Source organism: Cetorhinus maximus, chromosome 25 (genome assembly GCF_964194155.1).
Source record: "Cetorhinus maximus chromosome 25, sCetMax3.hap1.1, whole genome shotgun sequence".
In the NCBI taxonomy this organism is placed as follows: Eukaryota; Metazoa; Chordata; class Chondrichthyes; order Lamniformes; family Cetorhinidae; genus Cetorhinus; species Cetorhinus maximus.
Window position 1 is genome coordinate 18,910,543 of NC_135903.1, and position 16,415 is coordinate 18,926,957.

The window sequence follows — 16,415 nt, forward strand, 5'->3', positions numbered from 1 at the left end:
ACCACTCCTAATATAGCACTAAACTGGCCAACTCACATGAAAGGGCCCAAGAACTACTTACAACGGCTGAAGGGAACGTTGCATAGGTGCTGTGGAGATAAGCTTCTGAGAGCAGGGCTCAGGCAAATTGTTTAGGCAGAGCACAGGGAGCTTTACTCTGTATCAACTCCACTACCGTTGGATCATGCAGCTGCCAGGATGGTGGAAGGTGAGCTGGATGAATCTTGGTCTTTCTCAGCCTAGCAATTCCTGTGGTTCACACCCAGTTTTGTATTTCACCATATTGGTTTATATCTTTCCCTGATGGCTTTGCATTCGCTGCCTGCCCTGTTCCTCCCAAGTTTTGTTGCTATGGGCTAAATTTTACGTAGGGGGTGGGTGGAGGGGAGGAGGGGAGGTCCCGCCATCGAAGCTGAAATTTGCAGGGGGGCGGGGGGGTGGGGGGGTGTGGTGGTGGGCGAGGGGCCACATTTTGTCAGCAACATTCAATTAGATGGCTACCACCCTTATTAAGGGCAGTGGCTCATTCCCAAGAGCTGCTGGCAGCTTTTTATTCTTTCATGGATGTGGGTGGCACTGGCAAGGCCAGCATTTGTTGCCCATGCCTAATTGCCCTTGAGCTGTGTGGCTTGCTAGGCCATTTCAGAGGGCAATTAAGAGACAACCAGATTGCTGTGGGTCTGGAGTTACATGTAGATCAGACCAAGTCAGGATGGCATGTTTCCTTCCCTCAAGGACATTAGTGAACCAGATGTTTTTTCAGAACAATCAATTATAGTTATCATTGAGAACAGTTTTCAATTTGAGATTTTTTTATTAATTGAATTTAAGTGCCACTAACTGCTGTGGTGGGATTTGAACCTGTCTCCCCAGACCATTAGCCTGGGACTGTGGACTTGTAGTCCAGTGACATCGCCACTATGCCACCATCTTGCCCAAGCTCAACAATCCCAGCAATGCCACCCCTAGCAGTGGCCAGCAGCTCTTGGGAATGAGCCACTGCCCTTAATAGGGGTGGTAGCCATTTAATTGAATGTTGCTGACAAAATGTGTCCCCTCGCCCACCACCCCCCTGCCAAATTTCAGCTTCGATGGCGGGACCTCCCCCCCACCCACCCCCACTACAGGGACTGCATCTGCAGGGTGAGGGTGCATTGATGGTCATGCACCCTCACAATCAGGTAAGTGGAGCCATGAGGGTGCCAGGGTCAGCCAGGCAGGCTCCAGGAAGGGTAGCAGGTGTGGGGGGGCAGTGAGGTGTCACTCAGGGCAGGCAGTGCCATTTCCATGGAGACAGACCTTGCTGTCAAGGGGCCCTTCTGTTCATGAGCCAAGGAGCGCCCAAAAATGAGGACATACCACACACCACCCCACCTCTCGAAATAGAGCCCACTGGGAGGCCACCAGGGTTTACCTGGCAATCTCATCATACAGCAGAGGGCCACCCCTACCACTGGTAAAATATCAGTGATGGGCAGGGAGAAGCCTTTAATTGGCCACAGAATTGGCTCAATTGAACTCCAAGTAAGTGGGCCACCTGCCACCTTTCGCATTGCTGTCAAAATGGCATGGCGGCAGGAAGATGATGGGCACACCACCCACTGCCTTCCGATGCCATTTTGCCAGCATTCCCACCTCCCAACTCATGCCCAAAAAGGCTAGTGAAATTCAGTCCCATGTGCCACCACCCTCCATTGTTTTACAAAATGTCATTGCCATAGGATAAGAGAATGAGGTGAAGTTTGTCCTGTAGGCAGAATATATGAAACAAAATCAGATAAAGGTACCAAAAAGATTACCATGTTAACAAAATTTGTAATTATAATGTACATTATGATACAATTATCATTCAGATGGTGTGTATCAAATAAGCCTGACATCCATCATCCATCAGTATTTGAAATTCTTATTCAGCAGGGTCTCATTGGAGTTTACAGTCTGGCAATTACATCAGAGAAAAGCACTGGACTCTATATCTCACCCTCCTTTCCCCCTACAAGAGATCACATGACATTGGCAAGTAAAACTGTGCCAGGGCATCAAGAATAGAAACCCAGAAACTGGCATCAAACCAAGTCAAAAACTACAAAATAGCATTGCCAATTGGTTCATTATTAATCATGACTGTATTTTCATAGAAATAAGAGGCCAATTTTAAACTTGCATGATTAACTGTGAGCCTTGGGATTTACCAGGCAAGTTAATAGTTAAGCAGAAATACCCCTAATCACACCAAGGTTGGCTTCTTGTGGACATTGTGTACATCCCAAGGAAAAAACGAGCCGAGTTTTTCACTGTACGGGTCCAAGTGCTGTTGCTTATTATGCACCATGCAGTAGTTTTCATGGTCTCTGGCAGTCATCGTCGTGGCTTCAAGGTCCAAGTTTCCCACCAGGAATTTTTCTACGGGAGGCTTCTGAAAGCTATAATGCAGCCGCGAGACCATCTGCTGATGCTGGCGCTGCAGGCGCCTGTTTTCACTCCGCAGCATTCGCAGGGCTAACATGACCAGCAGCACCAAGATGAAGGCGCCCGCAATGCATACAGCTATCACGGCTGCCCTGAACCAGATCTCCTTGGCATTGGCCTCTTGCTGGTGGGCCAGGTTCCGATTCCCAGAGGCCTGCTGCTTCTTGGCTCGTTGGTCTGAAATCGGATCGAGAGGCCATGTTAGCAATTTATTGTAACTCAAGTTTATTTCTAATCAGTGTAGACGTTTGACTATTCCAACGAAAAAGATGAAAACATACACCAATTCACAATTCTGTGCCTTTCACTGTACAACATTAATATAGCGTAGTGTTGTAAACTGCAACATTTCTTAAAATCATAGAATCAAAAGACACAAGGAGAAGGCCATTTGGCTCATCCTATCCATATCGGCTCTTGTTCTGTGGGATGAATTGCACAGCAGAGGAGCAGCAAAAATCCGTGCACTCAGTAATTTAAGTGTTTTGATTTTGGTTTTTGCTTATTGGCTCCTGACTTAAATTGAGCAATTCTTGTTGGGAATATGCTTGCGTGGATGCCAGGATGAGGAGAAGATTGGCCTCAGCTGCGATGCCCACCATGGTTGAGAACCACAGCCTCAGCTATCAGAGTGTCAGCTATGGCTCAGTAGGTAGCACTGTTGTTTCTGAGTTAGAAGGTTCTGGGTTCATATCCTACTCCAGAGTTTCAGGGCAAAATACAAGACTAACAGTCTAGTGCAGCGGTCAGCCACTGTTGCACTCTTAGATGAGCTGTCGTTTGGGTGCAATGTTGAACTGAAGCCCTGCCTTCTCTCTCAGGTAGATGTAAAAATCCCATGCCACAATTTTGAAGGACAGCAGGAGACATAGTTCTGGTGTTTTGGCCGATTTTTATCCCTCAATTAACATTACAAAAACAGATTATCTGGTCATTGTCACATTGCTGGTTGTGGGAGCTTGCTGTGTGCAACTTGACTTTTGTGTTTTATATATTATAACAGTGACTGCACATCCAAGAAGTACTAAATTGGTCATAAAGCACTTCAGGGCACCTGGCAGTCATGAAAGGTGCTATATGAATGCAAGTCTTCTGTCTTTTCATATGAATAATGACTATTTTGGCATGGAGTCAACACCTTCAGATGAGCCACTGGAGGGAGAAATTTGGCAGAGAATTAAACAGTTGATCCATTGCTGTAGAAACAGCCCTTTAGTATAAATGCTATAGTTTCCACAGCACCAAGAACAGGCACTGTAGAAAGAGGTTTACCAGTATAATTGGGCTTCTAGAGTGCTGAGTTGCAGAACATCCTGCTCTCTCATCTCTGAACACTCTCCAACACAATTCCATTTCGAAGGATCTTTGGTCTAAACATGCAAGGATTAAAGTTAAGACTGCTTGCAATACCCCTCGCTGTAACATTAGTTTTCAAAAGAACCAATTTTTTTTCTCTCAGATAGAGCCACTGCTGTGCATCATGTAGCATTTGAGAGCGGTATTTGCCTTCAGAATGGTATGGCACTGAGCTAAGGTACATTCTACAAAGGAAAGCACTGTATGGTACATGGATACTTGACTGTATGTTATTTCCACAACCAGCAGCATAGTGCTGTCAACATTTCCTAATTTAATAGCATAATAACTTGAAGACACTTCAAGGAAGTCACTTGGAAAATCCTTAAAATCTAACTTGAAATGATTAAAAAGTTGGCTTAACACACAAACTGACTAATGTGAGGCTGCAGTTGTATTGGAACACCTAATTGATCCAATATCTGAAGCCAAAGCCTGACCTCACACTAATCTCATTAGTTATATTACATATTATTGAGAGAATAAAAGCCCTCTTAAGCCCCTCATTGCCTCTTTTCGGGAAGGCCTGCCACATCTTGGGCCAGTCAGGCGCATGGGCAGGCCAGCTGTGGGCTTCCCCCAGGATCAAAGTTCAAGAAGTGCCAATCAGAGGCCGGCAGCTCTATTGAACAGCAGCGCCACCAGGGAGGCAGTGGCTGCTGCTGGTATGACACCCTCCCAAAATCCAGGATCATTGCACGACCCAGGACACGGACGAGTGATGGTGGGAAGTGGGTCGCGAGGTGGGGATCAACTGCACCACCCACTCCCCCCCCTTTCCCAATGCCAAGTCCCTTTATCAGGCACTGAGTGATCAGGCATCTGTACAGATCTCTGGGAGCTTGCGAGCAACCCTGCACAGATTTGCTGGCGAACCCTCCTGCCCGCCACTGGGCTGGTACCAGCGGCGACAAGGTGAGGCCCTTAAGTGGGCAATAATTGGCCACTTAGAGGGCCTCAATTGGCAGCAGGGCAGGAAGGCTGTTCACGAGTCTCCCCGCCACAGCCTTAACCAGGTTGCAGGCGGGCTCCCCACCTGCCACCCTCCCGCCAGATTAAATGCCCCCTGCCGCCAAACTAGCCACAGGGGGAAGGCACAAGATTCTACCCCTAATCTAACGGTGCGATTTAATTGTAATTCATGTTCTGAAGTGATCTATTCTTTTTACTATCTTATTTATGAGGTACACTGTCATTTCCCCACTCCCATTCAAGGTTGAAGAATCTTATTTTCTCCAGCTTTTCCTCATGACTCAGCCCGTAGACGACCACATATCTCCTCTCTGCACTGTCCCCGAAGCTTGAGTGTTTCTCTTTTGTGTCTCACTGGCTAAAGCTGGACGCTGTACTCCAGATGTAGTCTGGCCAGGTCAATGTACATCCTCCAAGCTGGAGAGATCCTACAAGCTGTATCTTGCAAGGCAATGCATGGAGTCAGTGAAAGATGACTGATTACATTGGATTTCTTCAAATCAAACAATCAAACAGGATTATTCTAAACAGTTTCTATTCAAGGAGGAATTTAATATCGTGGAACTCCTGTCCTGGATCCTTATATCGTGCATTCTGTGAAACTATAGTAAAATGGTACATGTTTTGAAACCAAATGATGAATCATGAAGTTACATGTCAAAATATTTATTATTTAATGAGCTATTGACATAATTTCTTTTCTGTTAATAAGAGTATTTAGTCTGTATCTGATCAGGGAATTCATATTTTCCTTACATTTGGAAGGCATTCCCTTTATGTTAGATTCATAAACAATTATTTTCCCACCAATTCACACAGAAATAGTAGCATCTAGTTACACAACTGCTTAATAACCAGATATACTTATAAACAAACACCAAGCACTCGGGTCAAGGGATCAGCTTCTCCTTGTGCAACATCACTTAACTCATTCTCTGCTTCACAAGCTTTCTCCTGTCAACATGCTACCAAAATCCAATCATTGCAGCTGAGGCTGAACTCACTGGGTGGAATCATCCCGTATTTGCATTAAGTGCAGTAGCAGGCAGGTAAAACACCAGCTGCAATTGTGAGTTTTCATGCTGTATCGTCCCAAACCCACTGCATTAGTTACGCATTCCCGGGAAACATGCCATTTTGATGGTGGGCGGGCTCTCATTCGCCCGCCACGCCATCACCTTGCCGCTTCATCGAGCCACGCGCACACCTCTCAGTGCTTCCAGCTCACAACTACTGCAGGTAAGATGTCCACAAAAGGCAAAAAGACTGCAGCCCCTAGGTTTAGTGACGTGTCACAGGAATGCCTTTTGGACGCCGTGGAGGCCCACGGTGATGTCCCCTATGTCCACTCTGACCGCAGAATGGGCAGCGGCGTGACCAACCAGGCTTGGGAGGCAGTGGCAATGGTGACTAGTGCCAATGCTGCACAGAAGAGGTTGGCCATCCAATGCAGATAGAGGATGAATAATCTCATCCCTGCAGCCAGGGTAGGGCAACCATCTCATCACTCTAAACTCACACACTCAAGCTCGCAACACATTCACTGGCATCTCACTCACTGCCAACTCAAGGGACATCACCACCCATTCTCACACACACACCCTCACATCTCCATCTGGTTTCATCTCCTCTGGACACTGCCTCCTCAGCCCTCACCATCTTGAGGCCACTTGCACAGATCAACATGTGCCCCCACACACGCCATGGGTTACCCTCCTTCCCCAGTACAGCCCTCATTCTAAAGCCTCTTCCCTTGCTTGAGGCCATTTCTCCCCCTTCGCCAAGCAAGCCCTAGTCCTGCAGCCATTGAAAAGCCACCCACATATGGCAGATCTGGTAGGTAGAGACCTGCCGTGTGCCCCCCTAAAAGTGATGTGGTGCCCTCTGTGAAGCCTGGCACCGATGACTGCGAGTGCTGACCAAAGGAAGGTAGGCAGAAAACCTTGAAGTCCTGAGCGAAGTGCAGCCCACCAAGTGCACGTCGTTTATGTGCTGTTATGAAATACGTTGGCGTGTCTTCCCTCCAATGTGGGCGGACGATCCAGTGGGGTGGAAGGATTCCGACAGGCTGGCCTAATAATGATATGCAGATGTATTACAACAAGGTCCCTGACACCTGATGGCGGGAAATGCGGCCTGCCATCGGCGGGCTGAGCAGATGATCACAAACTGGTTTCACACCGTTGTGAAACCAATCACGCCATATTGTCCGCTCACACCACCAAACACGCCCAACGCTGGCGGGCACAGAAAATCCCGGCCATTGACTGGATTCAACATAGGAATTGTTAGGCACAGGAAAAGGTCATTTGATACAACAAGGCTATCATTTCTCAATAAGCCAACCCCACTAATGCTTCTTATCTCACCTCTCGATTACTACTCTTTCCAAATACACATCCAGTTATCTTATGAAGACATTTATACTTCAGTGGCTTTCGCTCTGTGATTTACTTTCAAAACAATATTATTTGGGTGAAAAAGTTCCATGTAAGCTTACCTTACCTTACCATGAGACCCTTAGCCTCCGAATTTTTAAAATTATGTCCCCTGAGCTTTGGACTCTTCATCATAGTCAGCACAATTTTCTTGATTACCTTTGTCAATCGTTGGTCATGAGTGATAAAGTTTAAAAGACCTAAACTTCCAGGTTAACTGAAATGCTCCTGGTTTCTAAGGTTACTAAGGTTTCTAAGGTTACAAGGGTAGCTAGTTTGGTCTACAGAAGAGATTTTTCTCAATTTTATTTGAGTATATTTAATGTACTCATCCCAAGTTAATGGAGAGTTGTGTGACATACTGCACAATGCAGTTTAACTGGAAGCTTCCGTCCAGTGCAATATTGCAAGTTGGATTTTTTCTTCATCCTATTGCTAAGAGTAACAGGCAGAGAGGAGTGAGATTTGGAGCGGAATCATCCCAGATTTCCACTAAATGCGGTGACGGGCGGGATTTACCCACCGGCCACCATAGCGGCTTTTCCCACTGTATTATCCCAAACCCGCCGCATTAATTATACATTCCTGGGAAACACGCCCTTTCAATGGCAGGCGGGGTCTCATTCACCCACCATGCCATCACCTTGCCGCTTTATCACGCCGGGCGCCATATTTAAAGTCCAGCCGCAGACACACCTCTCAGTGGTGCCAAAAGCCAAAAAGCTATAGTGATGCGTCCCTCGAGCTCCTTTTAGATGCCATGGAGGCCCACCGTAATGTCCTCTACCCCTATTCTGGCTGCAGGAGGGGCAGTGGCATCATCAATCCAGCATGGGAGGCGGTGGCAGCGGCGGTCAGTGCCAATGCCCTGCAAAAGAGGACAGCCACCCAGTGCCACGAAAGGATGAATGGTCTCATCCGTTCACAGAATCTCAGTGCAGAAGAGGCCCTTCGGCCCATCGAGTCTGCACTGACACGTGAGAAACATCTGACCTACCTACCTAATCCCATTTACCAGCACTTGGCCCATAGCCTTGAATGTTATGACGAGCCAAGTGCTCATCCAGGTACTTTTTAAAGGATGTGAGGCAACCCGCCTCCACGACCCTCCCAGGTAGTGCATTCCAAACCGTCACCACCCTCTGGGTAAAAAGGTTTTTCCTCACATCCCCCTAAACCTCCTGCCCCTCACCTTGAACTTATGTCCCCTCGTGACTGACCCTTCAACTAAGGGAAACAGCTGCTCCCTATCCACCCTGTCCATGTCCCTCATAATCTTGTACACCTCGATCAGGTCGCCCCTCAGTCTTCTCTGCTCCAACAAAAACAACCCAAGTCTATCCAATCTCTTAAATGTTTCATCCCAGGCAACATCCTGGTGAATCTCCTCTGCACCCGCTCCAGTGCAATCACATCCTTCCTATAATGTGGTGACCAGACTGCACACAGTACTCCAGCTGTGGCCTCACCAAGGTTCTATACAACTCCAACATGACCTCCCTACTTTTGGAATCTACGCCTCGATTGACAAAGGCAAGTGTCCCATGTGCCTTTTTCACCACCACACTAACATGCCCCTCCGTCTTCAGAGATCTATGGACACACACGCCAAGGTCCCTTTGTTCCTCAGAACTTCCTAGTGTCATGCCGTTCATTGAATATTTCCTTGTCAAATTATTCCTTCCAAAGTGTATCACCTCACACTTTTCAGGGTTAAATTCCATCTGCCATTTATCTGCCCATTTGACCATCCCATCTGTATCTTCCTGTGGCCCAAGACTCTCAACCTCACTGTTAACCACCCGGCCAATCTTTGTGTCATCCGCAAACTTACTAATCCTGCCCCCCACATAGTCATCTATGTCATTTATATAAATGACGAATAATAGGGGACCTAGCACAGATCCCTATGGTAAGCCACTGGACACTGGCTTCCAGTCACTAAAGCATCCTTCTGTCATCACCCTCTGTCTCCGACAACTAAGCCAATTTTGAATCCACCTTATCAAATTACCCTGTATCCCATATGCATTTGCCTTCTTTATAAGTCTCCCATGTGGACCTTGTCAAAGACTTTGCTGAAATCCATATAAACTACAACAACTGCACTACCTTCATCTACACACCTGGTCACCTCCTCAAAAAATTCAATCAAATTTATTAGGCATACCTCCCTCTGACAAAGCCATGCTGACTATCCCTGATCAAACCTTGCCTCTCCAATTGGAGATAGATTCTCTCCTTCAGAATTTTTTCCAATAGTTTCCCTACCACTGATGTGAGACTCACTGGCCTATAGTTCCCTGGCTTATCTCCACAGCCCTTCTTAAATAGCAGAACCACATTAGCTGTTCTCCAGTTCTCTGGCACCTCTCCCGTGACCAGAGAGGAATTAAAAATTTGGGTCAGAGCCCCTGCGATCTCCTCCTTTGCCTCCTCAGCAGTCTGGGACACAAATCATCCGGACCTGGAGATTTGTCCACTTTTAAGCCTGACAACAGCTCCAAAACCTTGTCACTCCCTATATCAATTTGCCCAAGAACCTCGCAGTCTCTCTCCCCGAGTTTGATACTTTCATCCTCATTCTCTTGGGTGAAGACGGATGTGAAGCATTCATTCAACACTCTACCAATGTCCTCTGGCTCCACCCATAGGTTGCCCCCTTGGTCCCTACACTCTCCCCGGTTATCCTCTTCCCATTGATATACTTATAGAATATCTTGGGATTTTCCCTACTTTTACCAGCCAGAGTTTTCTCATATCCCCTCTTTGCTCTCCATTTGCTTTCTTAAGCTCCACCCTGCACTTTCTGTATTCCACTAATGCCTCTGCTGATTTGCTTCCCTTGTACATGCTAAAAGCCTCTCTTTTCCTTCTCATCGTATCCTGAATATCTCTAGTCATCCATGGTTCTCTGGGCTTGTTACTCCTTCCTATCACCCTAGCGGGAACATGTTGAGCCTGTACCCTCCACATTTCCTTTTTGAACAGCCCCCACAATTCCTCTGTAGATTCCCCCACAAGTAGCTGTTCCCAGTCTACCTTGGCCAGATCCTGCCTCATTTTACTAAAGTCCACTCCACCCCCATCCAAAACATTTTTTTGCAACTTGTCCATTTCTTAGTCCATAACAAGCTTAAATTATACAATTCTGTGGTCGCTCTCACTAAAATGCTTCCCCACCACCACCTCAGCCACCTGTCCGGCTTTATTCCCCAGAATTAGGTTCAGCAATGCGCCGTCCCTTGTTGGACCCTCTACATATTGACCTAAAAAGTTCTCCTGTACACATTTCAAGAAATCCACTCCATCCAAGCCCTTAACACTATGTCTATTCCAATTAATGCTGGGAAAGTTGAAATCACCTAATATAATTACCTTATTGTTATTGATTTTACACACCTCTGCAAATTGTGCACATATTTGCTCCTCAATTTCCCGCTGACTATCTGGGGGTCTATAATAAACACCTAACAATGTGGCTGCTCCTTTTTTATTCCTAAGCTCTACCCACAAAGCTTCATCTCTCCTTACTGCAGTAACTGACTCCTTAACTAATAATGCAATGCCTCCTCTTCTTTTGCCCTCTCCCCTGTCTCGCCTGAAGATTCTATATCCTGGAATGTTGAGCTGCCAATCCTGCCCCTCCCTCAACCACGTCTCAGTGATGGCTACTATATCACAATTCCACGTGTCAATCCTCACCCTTAACTCATCCGTTTTACCTGTAATACTCCTGGCATTAAAGTAGAGGCCATCCAGCCTTGCCTTACTCCCTTGAAACTTAATGGAGTTGTACTCCCTCAGACTTGATTGTTTTAGTGTAGTATGATGTGTCCCTATTCTGCTAACATTATGTGTCCCCTCCCCCTGCCGAATTAGTTTAAACTCCTCCCAACAGCACTAGCAAACCCACCTACAAGGATGTTAGTCCCGCTCTGGTTCAGATGTAAACCGTCCCGCTTGTATGGGTCCCACCTTCCCCAGAAACGGTCCCAGGGATCCAGGAATCAAAAGCCCTCCCTCCTGAACCAACTCTTAAGCCACGTATTCATCTGGGCTATTCTCCTATCTCTGTGCTTGCTAGCACGTGGCACTGGGAGTAATCCAGGGATAACAACCCGAGTGGTCTTGCTTCTTAGTCTACTGCCTAACTCCCTGAATTCTTGATGCAAGAACTGATCCCTCTTTCTACCTATGTCATTGGTACCAACATGTACCATGACCTCTGCCTTATCACCCTCCCCCTTCAGGATGCCCTGCAGCCGTTCAGTGACATCCCGGACCCTGACACCAGGGAGGCAACATACCATCCTGGAGTCATGTTGACGGCCACAGTAGTGCCTATCTGTTCCCCTGACTATAGAATCCCCTATTACTATTGCTCTTCCTCCCTTCCTCCCCTCCCCTGTACAGACAGGCAGCTTGTGGTGCCAGACGCTTGGCTCTGTCCGCACTCCATGGAGGAACCAGCGCCCTCATCAGCCTCCAAAATGGAATACCGATTTGCGAGTGGGACCCCAGGGGACTCCTGAACTACCTGCCTGTTTCTCTTGGACTGCCTGGTGGTCACCCATTCCCTTCCTTCCTCAAGTCCCTTCAGCTGTGGTGTGATCACCTCTCTAAACGTGCTATCCACGATGCTCTCAGACTCGCGGATGCGCCACAGTGTCCCCAGCCGCCGTCCCAGCTCTGAAACCCGAGCTTCCAGGAGCTGCAGCTGGACACACTTCCTGCACACATGCTGGTCCCAGGCATTGGAAATGTTCCCGGTTTCCCACATGAAGCCAAGCTAAGTCGCTCTTCTCATCACTCTCAACTCACAAACCCACAAGCCCATCACACATCCACAGGGATTTCACACCTCAAGGGACAACCCCACTAACTCTGACACACACCCTCACATCTCCATCAGACTCATATCCTCTCGGGCTCACATCCTCATCCCATCCACTGCTCCGCTCACCACACAAATATTCCACACAGTGCCATGCATCCTGCTCACACTCTCCATCTGTTTTCATGCAGGAGAAGCTGGTTCACAACAGCAGGGAGTGGACCCAGACCAGGGGTGGCGTGGCCCACATTAGGGCCCTCACTCACTTTGAGGAGTGTGCCATCACGCTGACTGTTGAGGACGTGAACCATGCCTGCAGCGACGGTGAGATCAGCAGTGAACACCCTCATGAGGATCCTGCACCACATCAACCCTCTCTCAGCGGAACTGTAAGTGTTCTCTCTCCTGCTTTTGACTCTGCTGCCATGCATTAATTATCTCTGCTTTGGTTCACAGGGAGCTCTGCCAAGCGACCAACACCCTCAGCCAACCAGTCCCTCAGCTCCATCCAGGTCCTCAACTCCAGCCAAGAGGACACCTCCTCCATTGAAGAACTGGAAATAAGCAGCCTGGAAGACCCGTCACAACGCTTACCCACACCCTGCACCTGCAACAGAGACACACACCTCGGTGGGATCTAGAACAGGCTCGGGTTCACAATCTGATGGTCACCACACGGACACACGTCCGCAACAGGAGGAGGCAGGTTCAGCCAAGCACCCTGGTACTCGGAGAACTTCCAACCCATCGTGGAGAGTCAGCAGAAGGCATGGGAACATCATGCAGAGCTGTTGGAGGCCCTCAACAGAATGCCTCGCAAGTCGGAGGAGTGCTTCCACCTGCTCTCTGATGAAGGGGTATCCACATGTGCGTGTATGGAGGTCTCATGGGAAAGATGGCGGACGCTATGGAGACCCTGGTCCAGCAGAACGCGAAGTTGCGCACAAGCTTGCACTCCATCGCGGGAGCCATGGGTGAGTTCCTGCAGTGGCAATGCACGAGGGTAACGGGGCACCTCGATGTCCCTCCAGGTGCTCCTTCCCCTCAGTTAGTCAGGCCAGGGCCCTCGGGGAGGAGGAGATGCAGCTGGGCATCCCTGGATCATCCACACAGGAATCTCAGAGGCTGTCCACTCCGAGTCCCCTTTGCCTGTGAGCCCCTCAACCTCGTCCTCTGTCACTGCTGAGGGAGCAGCCGGCCCACGAGTGATCCTGGAGGGACAAGTGTGTATGTGGCAAGGTCTTTCGGAGCCTCGTGCAATCACTCTCTGATGCATGCAGATCCTTCCTGCATCAACTCACCTCAATATCCTGAGGATTTTCAATGCTGCCTGCTGGGGTTAACTTTCAGTTGTCCATCTGAGCATCTCCACCCATGCACTGATCACACTCCCTTGCAGCCCTTGATCTCGCCCACCACAAATCTCGTTTCACTTTCGATTTGGACAGGATGATGATGATTCAGTTTCACATTAACTTTGCTCCACCTCCCAACCTTATCCTCTCGGCACCCTCATTCACCCCCTCCCAACCTCACCCACTGACACCTTCAATTCCCCCCTCCCAACCTTACCCCCTGACACCTTCAATTCCCCCCTCTCAACCTCTCCACCCCCCAACACGTCTTCCTCTCCCATTTGATCCTAGACCTTCCTCTCCTGCCCCCTCGACCATCATCCATTGTGAACATCAACAGTGACTTTCCAACTTCCGTGAGCTGCTTCCCAGCAGAGCCATGTCCGTGAGAATCCATCCAGCATGCCATGCACGTTCCTCCAGGATCCCATTGCTGTTGGGCTCCAGCATCTTCTGCTCCTCAGATGCCCACGATGTGAGCAAGGCCCTGGTGGTAAGTCCCGACCTCTGCACGTCACACTTGTCCAGACGTGTTCTGCACCGGAGTGTTTTCCCGCTGGTTTAGGCGGATGATCCAGCTTGGTTTGGGGGGGGGGGGGGGAGGAGGAAATGAATCCAGTGGGATGGCCTTATAATGATATGCTGATGTACTACAATGAGGCTCCCGATGTCCGATGATGGGGAACACAGCCCACCGTCGACGGGCTGAGCGGACAACTGCAGATTGGTTTTACGACATCGTGAAATCGATTTTTGGCTTTCATGCCATACTGTCCGCTCATGCCACCAAACACGCCCGACGCCAGCAGGCACAGAAAATTCCGCCCTTAGTCTTTTAACTCAAGTCTGTAGTGATAATGGGCCTGAATGAGGGAAAATTAATCGTGCTTAGCAAATTGTATGCTTCCGTCTAATGACCAAATGCTGTAAAGCATGGAACTAACTAGGAAGAACCCAATTTTGATCCCTGGTCTGCTAAATTGGCTAATTTCCGCCTTAACAGCAAATGGGGATGTTACAATCGACCATCTTAAGAAGCCCCAGAGAGGAAAAATGATCCCAAGTTCCTGCCCCTGATCTCCTGGAAAGTGAGCGTTTATGGGCATTGGATCAGGACAGGATTGGACTTGGCTGTTATTTTCTCCCCCCACCCTCTAGTCAACTTGCCTGCCAGTGTGGACTGTGCAGACTCACAAACGAAGATTGCCTTTTCAGGCAATGAACCAGGGACCAAATGGCTGCCAGCACTCAGTGAACCAAACCACAAGAGTCCCGCCCTCGCAAGAGCACATTAGGGAAGAAAGTACAAAGAAGGTCGCAAACTGTGGGGCAGATTTTGAGGAAACATGGAGGAGTGGAGTACTCTGAAAATGGTGGGAATGAATTACTGCCCTCGCCCTGCCAACAGTGTTACAGACCTATTCACCCCAGGGCCTACTTTCCCATTATCACAACATCTATTTGCGTCAGACGTTTGGTTCTCCCAGATGCTAAGCAAGGTTTAACGACATTTCAAACAGTTTCCCCTTTGCATGCTCCACATGGTATTAGCTGCCCATCCAGGTGAAAAGGAGTCAGAAACTTCTCCAGGATCCAAAACAATCAAGCTGCCACACCGAAAGTGCTCACAGGGTTTTCCTGATCTCCCCCCTGCCCTCGGAGAACAGAACCCCTCCTGACCTTCCAGCGTTCCTGATGTTGTAGCCCAGAGCCAGTGGGTTAGTACCTCTGGGTGCTCATTTTCCATTGAGGGCAGAAGGCCAACCCTATGCTAATGAGATCTGGCACTCAAAACAGACAGGTCCTCCCACCACTGAGTTATCTTCACTGCTTTTCTCCCTCAGCCTCTGCACTGAGCAACTTCTCACCCTCAATGATGTCTATCTCAACTCATTATGCAATCTCCCCTCTGAGTTGACTGCCCCGATTCATGTTTCTGGTCTCCACCTTGACCTTGCCATCTCAAGTGACTTTGCACCAATCACAGTTAAGGCCACCTTTGTATCTCTTGTATCATTTTCCACCCAGGTCCCCCTTCCCATCCCAATCCTACTTCCTTCTGTATTCGCACCTGGAAAACAAACCTTCCTCCAATTCACTTGCAACTGCATTTTCAAAATCCCAACTGTTTAGCCTTTGGCCCTTCACTCACCTTCCTACTATACTAAATCGACTCTTATTGAAGTCACAAATGTCATCCTATGTGAATCTGACAGAGGTAAATCATCCTTCTTAACCTGTCCGTAGGCTTCAATATGATTGATCACGCCAGCCTCCTCCAATTAAGGCCTTTCCACCAGTGTCCAGCTGAGACTGCTCTCACCTGATTCCATTCTTGCCTATCTAATTGTAATCAGACTATCAACTGCAATGGCTTTGCACCCTGCTCCTGCACCATTACTTCTGGTAGCCCCCAAGGGTCTATCCTTGGCCCCCTTCCTATTTCCCAATGTACATGCTGCCACTCGGCGACGTCATCTCAAAACACAGTCAGTTTTCACGTGTACGCTGATGACACCCAGCTGTACCTCACCACCACCCCTCTCAACTCCTCAACTGCTGCTAAATTATCAGATTGCTTATCCCACATCCAGTACTGGATGAGCAGAAATTCCCTCCAATTAAATTTTAGGAAGACCAAAGCCATTATCTATGGTCCCCATGACAAACTCAGTTCCCTAGCCATCCATCCCCTCCCTAGCAGCTGTCTAAAGCTGAACTGTTCGCAACCCTGATGTCATATTTGACCTCAAGTCTGAGCTCCTGACCACATATTCGTGCCATCACTATGATAGCTAATTTCCATCTCTGTAATATTGCCTGAATCTGTCCCTGCCTTGGCTCTCCTGCTGCTGAAACCCTCGCTAGCTCCTTTGTTGCCTCTAAATTTGGCTATTTCCACTTACTGTGGGCCAACCTCTCACATTCTACCCTCCGTAAACTTAAGGCCATCCAAAACTCTGCTGCCCATGTCCTTACTTGCACTAA

General features: G+C 48.4%; 1 protein-coding gene across 1 annotated transcript in view; it reads right to left on the bottom strand.

The window, feature by feature from the left end:
* Window positions 1-1,795: 1,795 nt before the first annotated feature.
* Window positions 1,796-16,415, bottom strand: part of LOC144667946 (BMP and activin membrane-bound inhibitor homolog) — a 31,369-nt gene continuing 16,749 nt past the window's right edge. Inside the window, exon 3 of the mRNA XM_078529581.1 lies at window positions 1,796-2,646. Within this exon, the coding sequence (XP_078385707.1) occupies window positions 2,228-2,646 (419 nt within the window). The 3' untranslated portion in view covers window positions 1,796-2,227. The remainder of the gene's footprint in view (window positions 2,647-16,415) is intronic.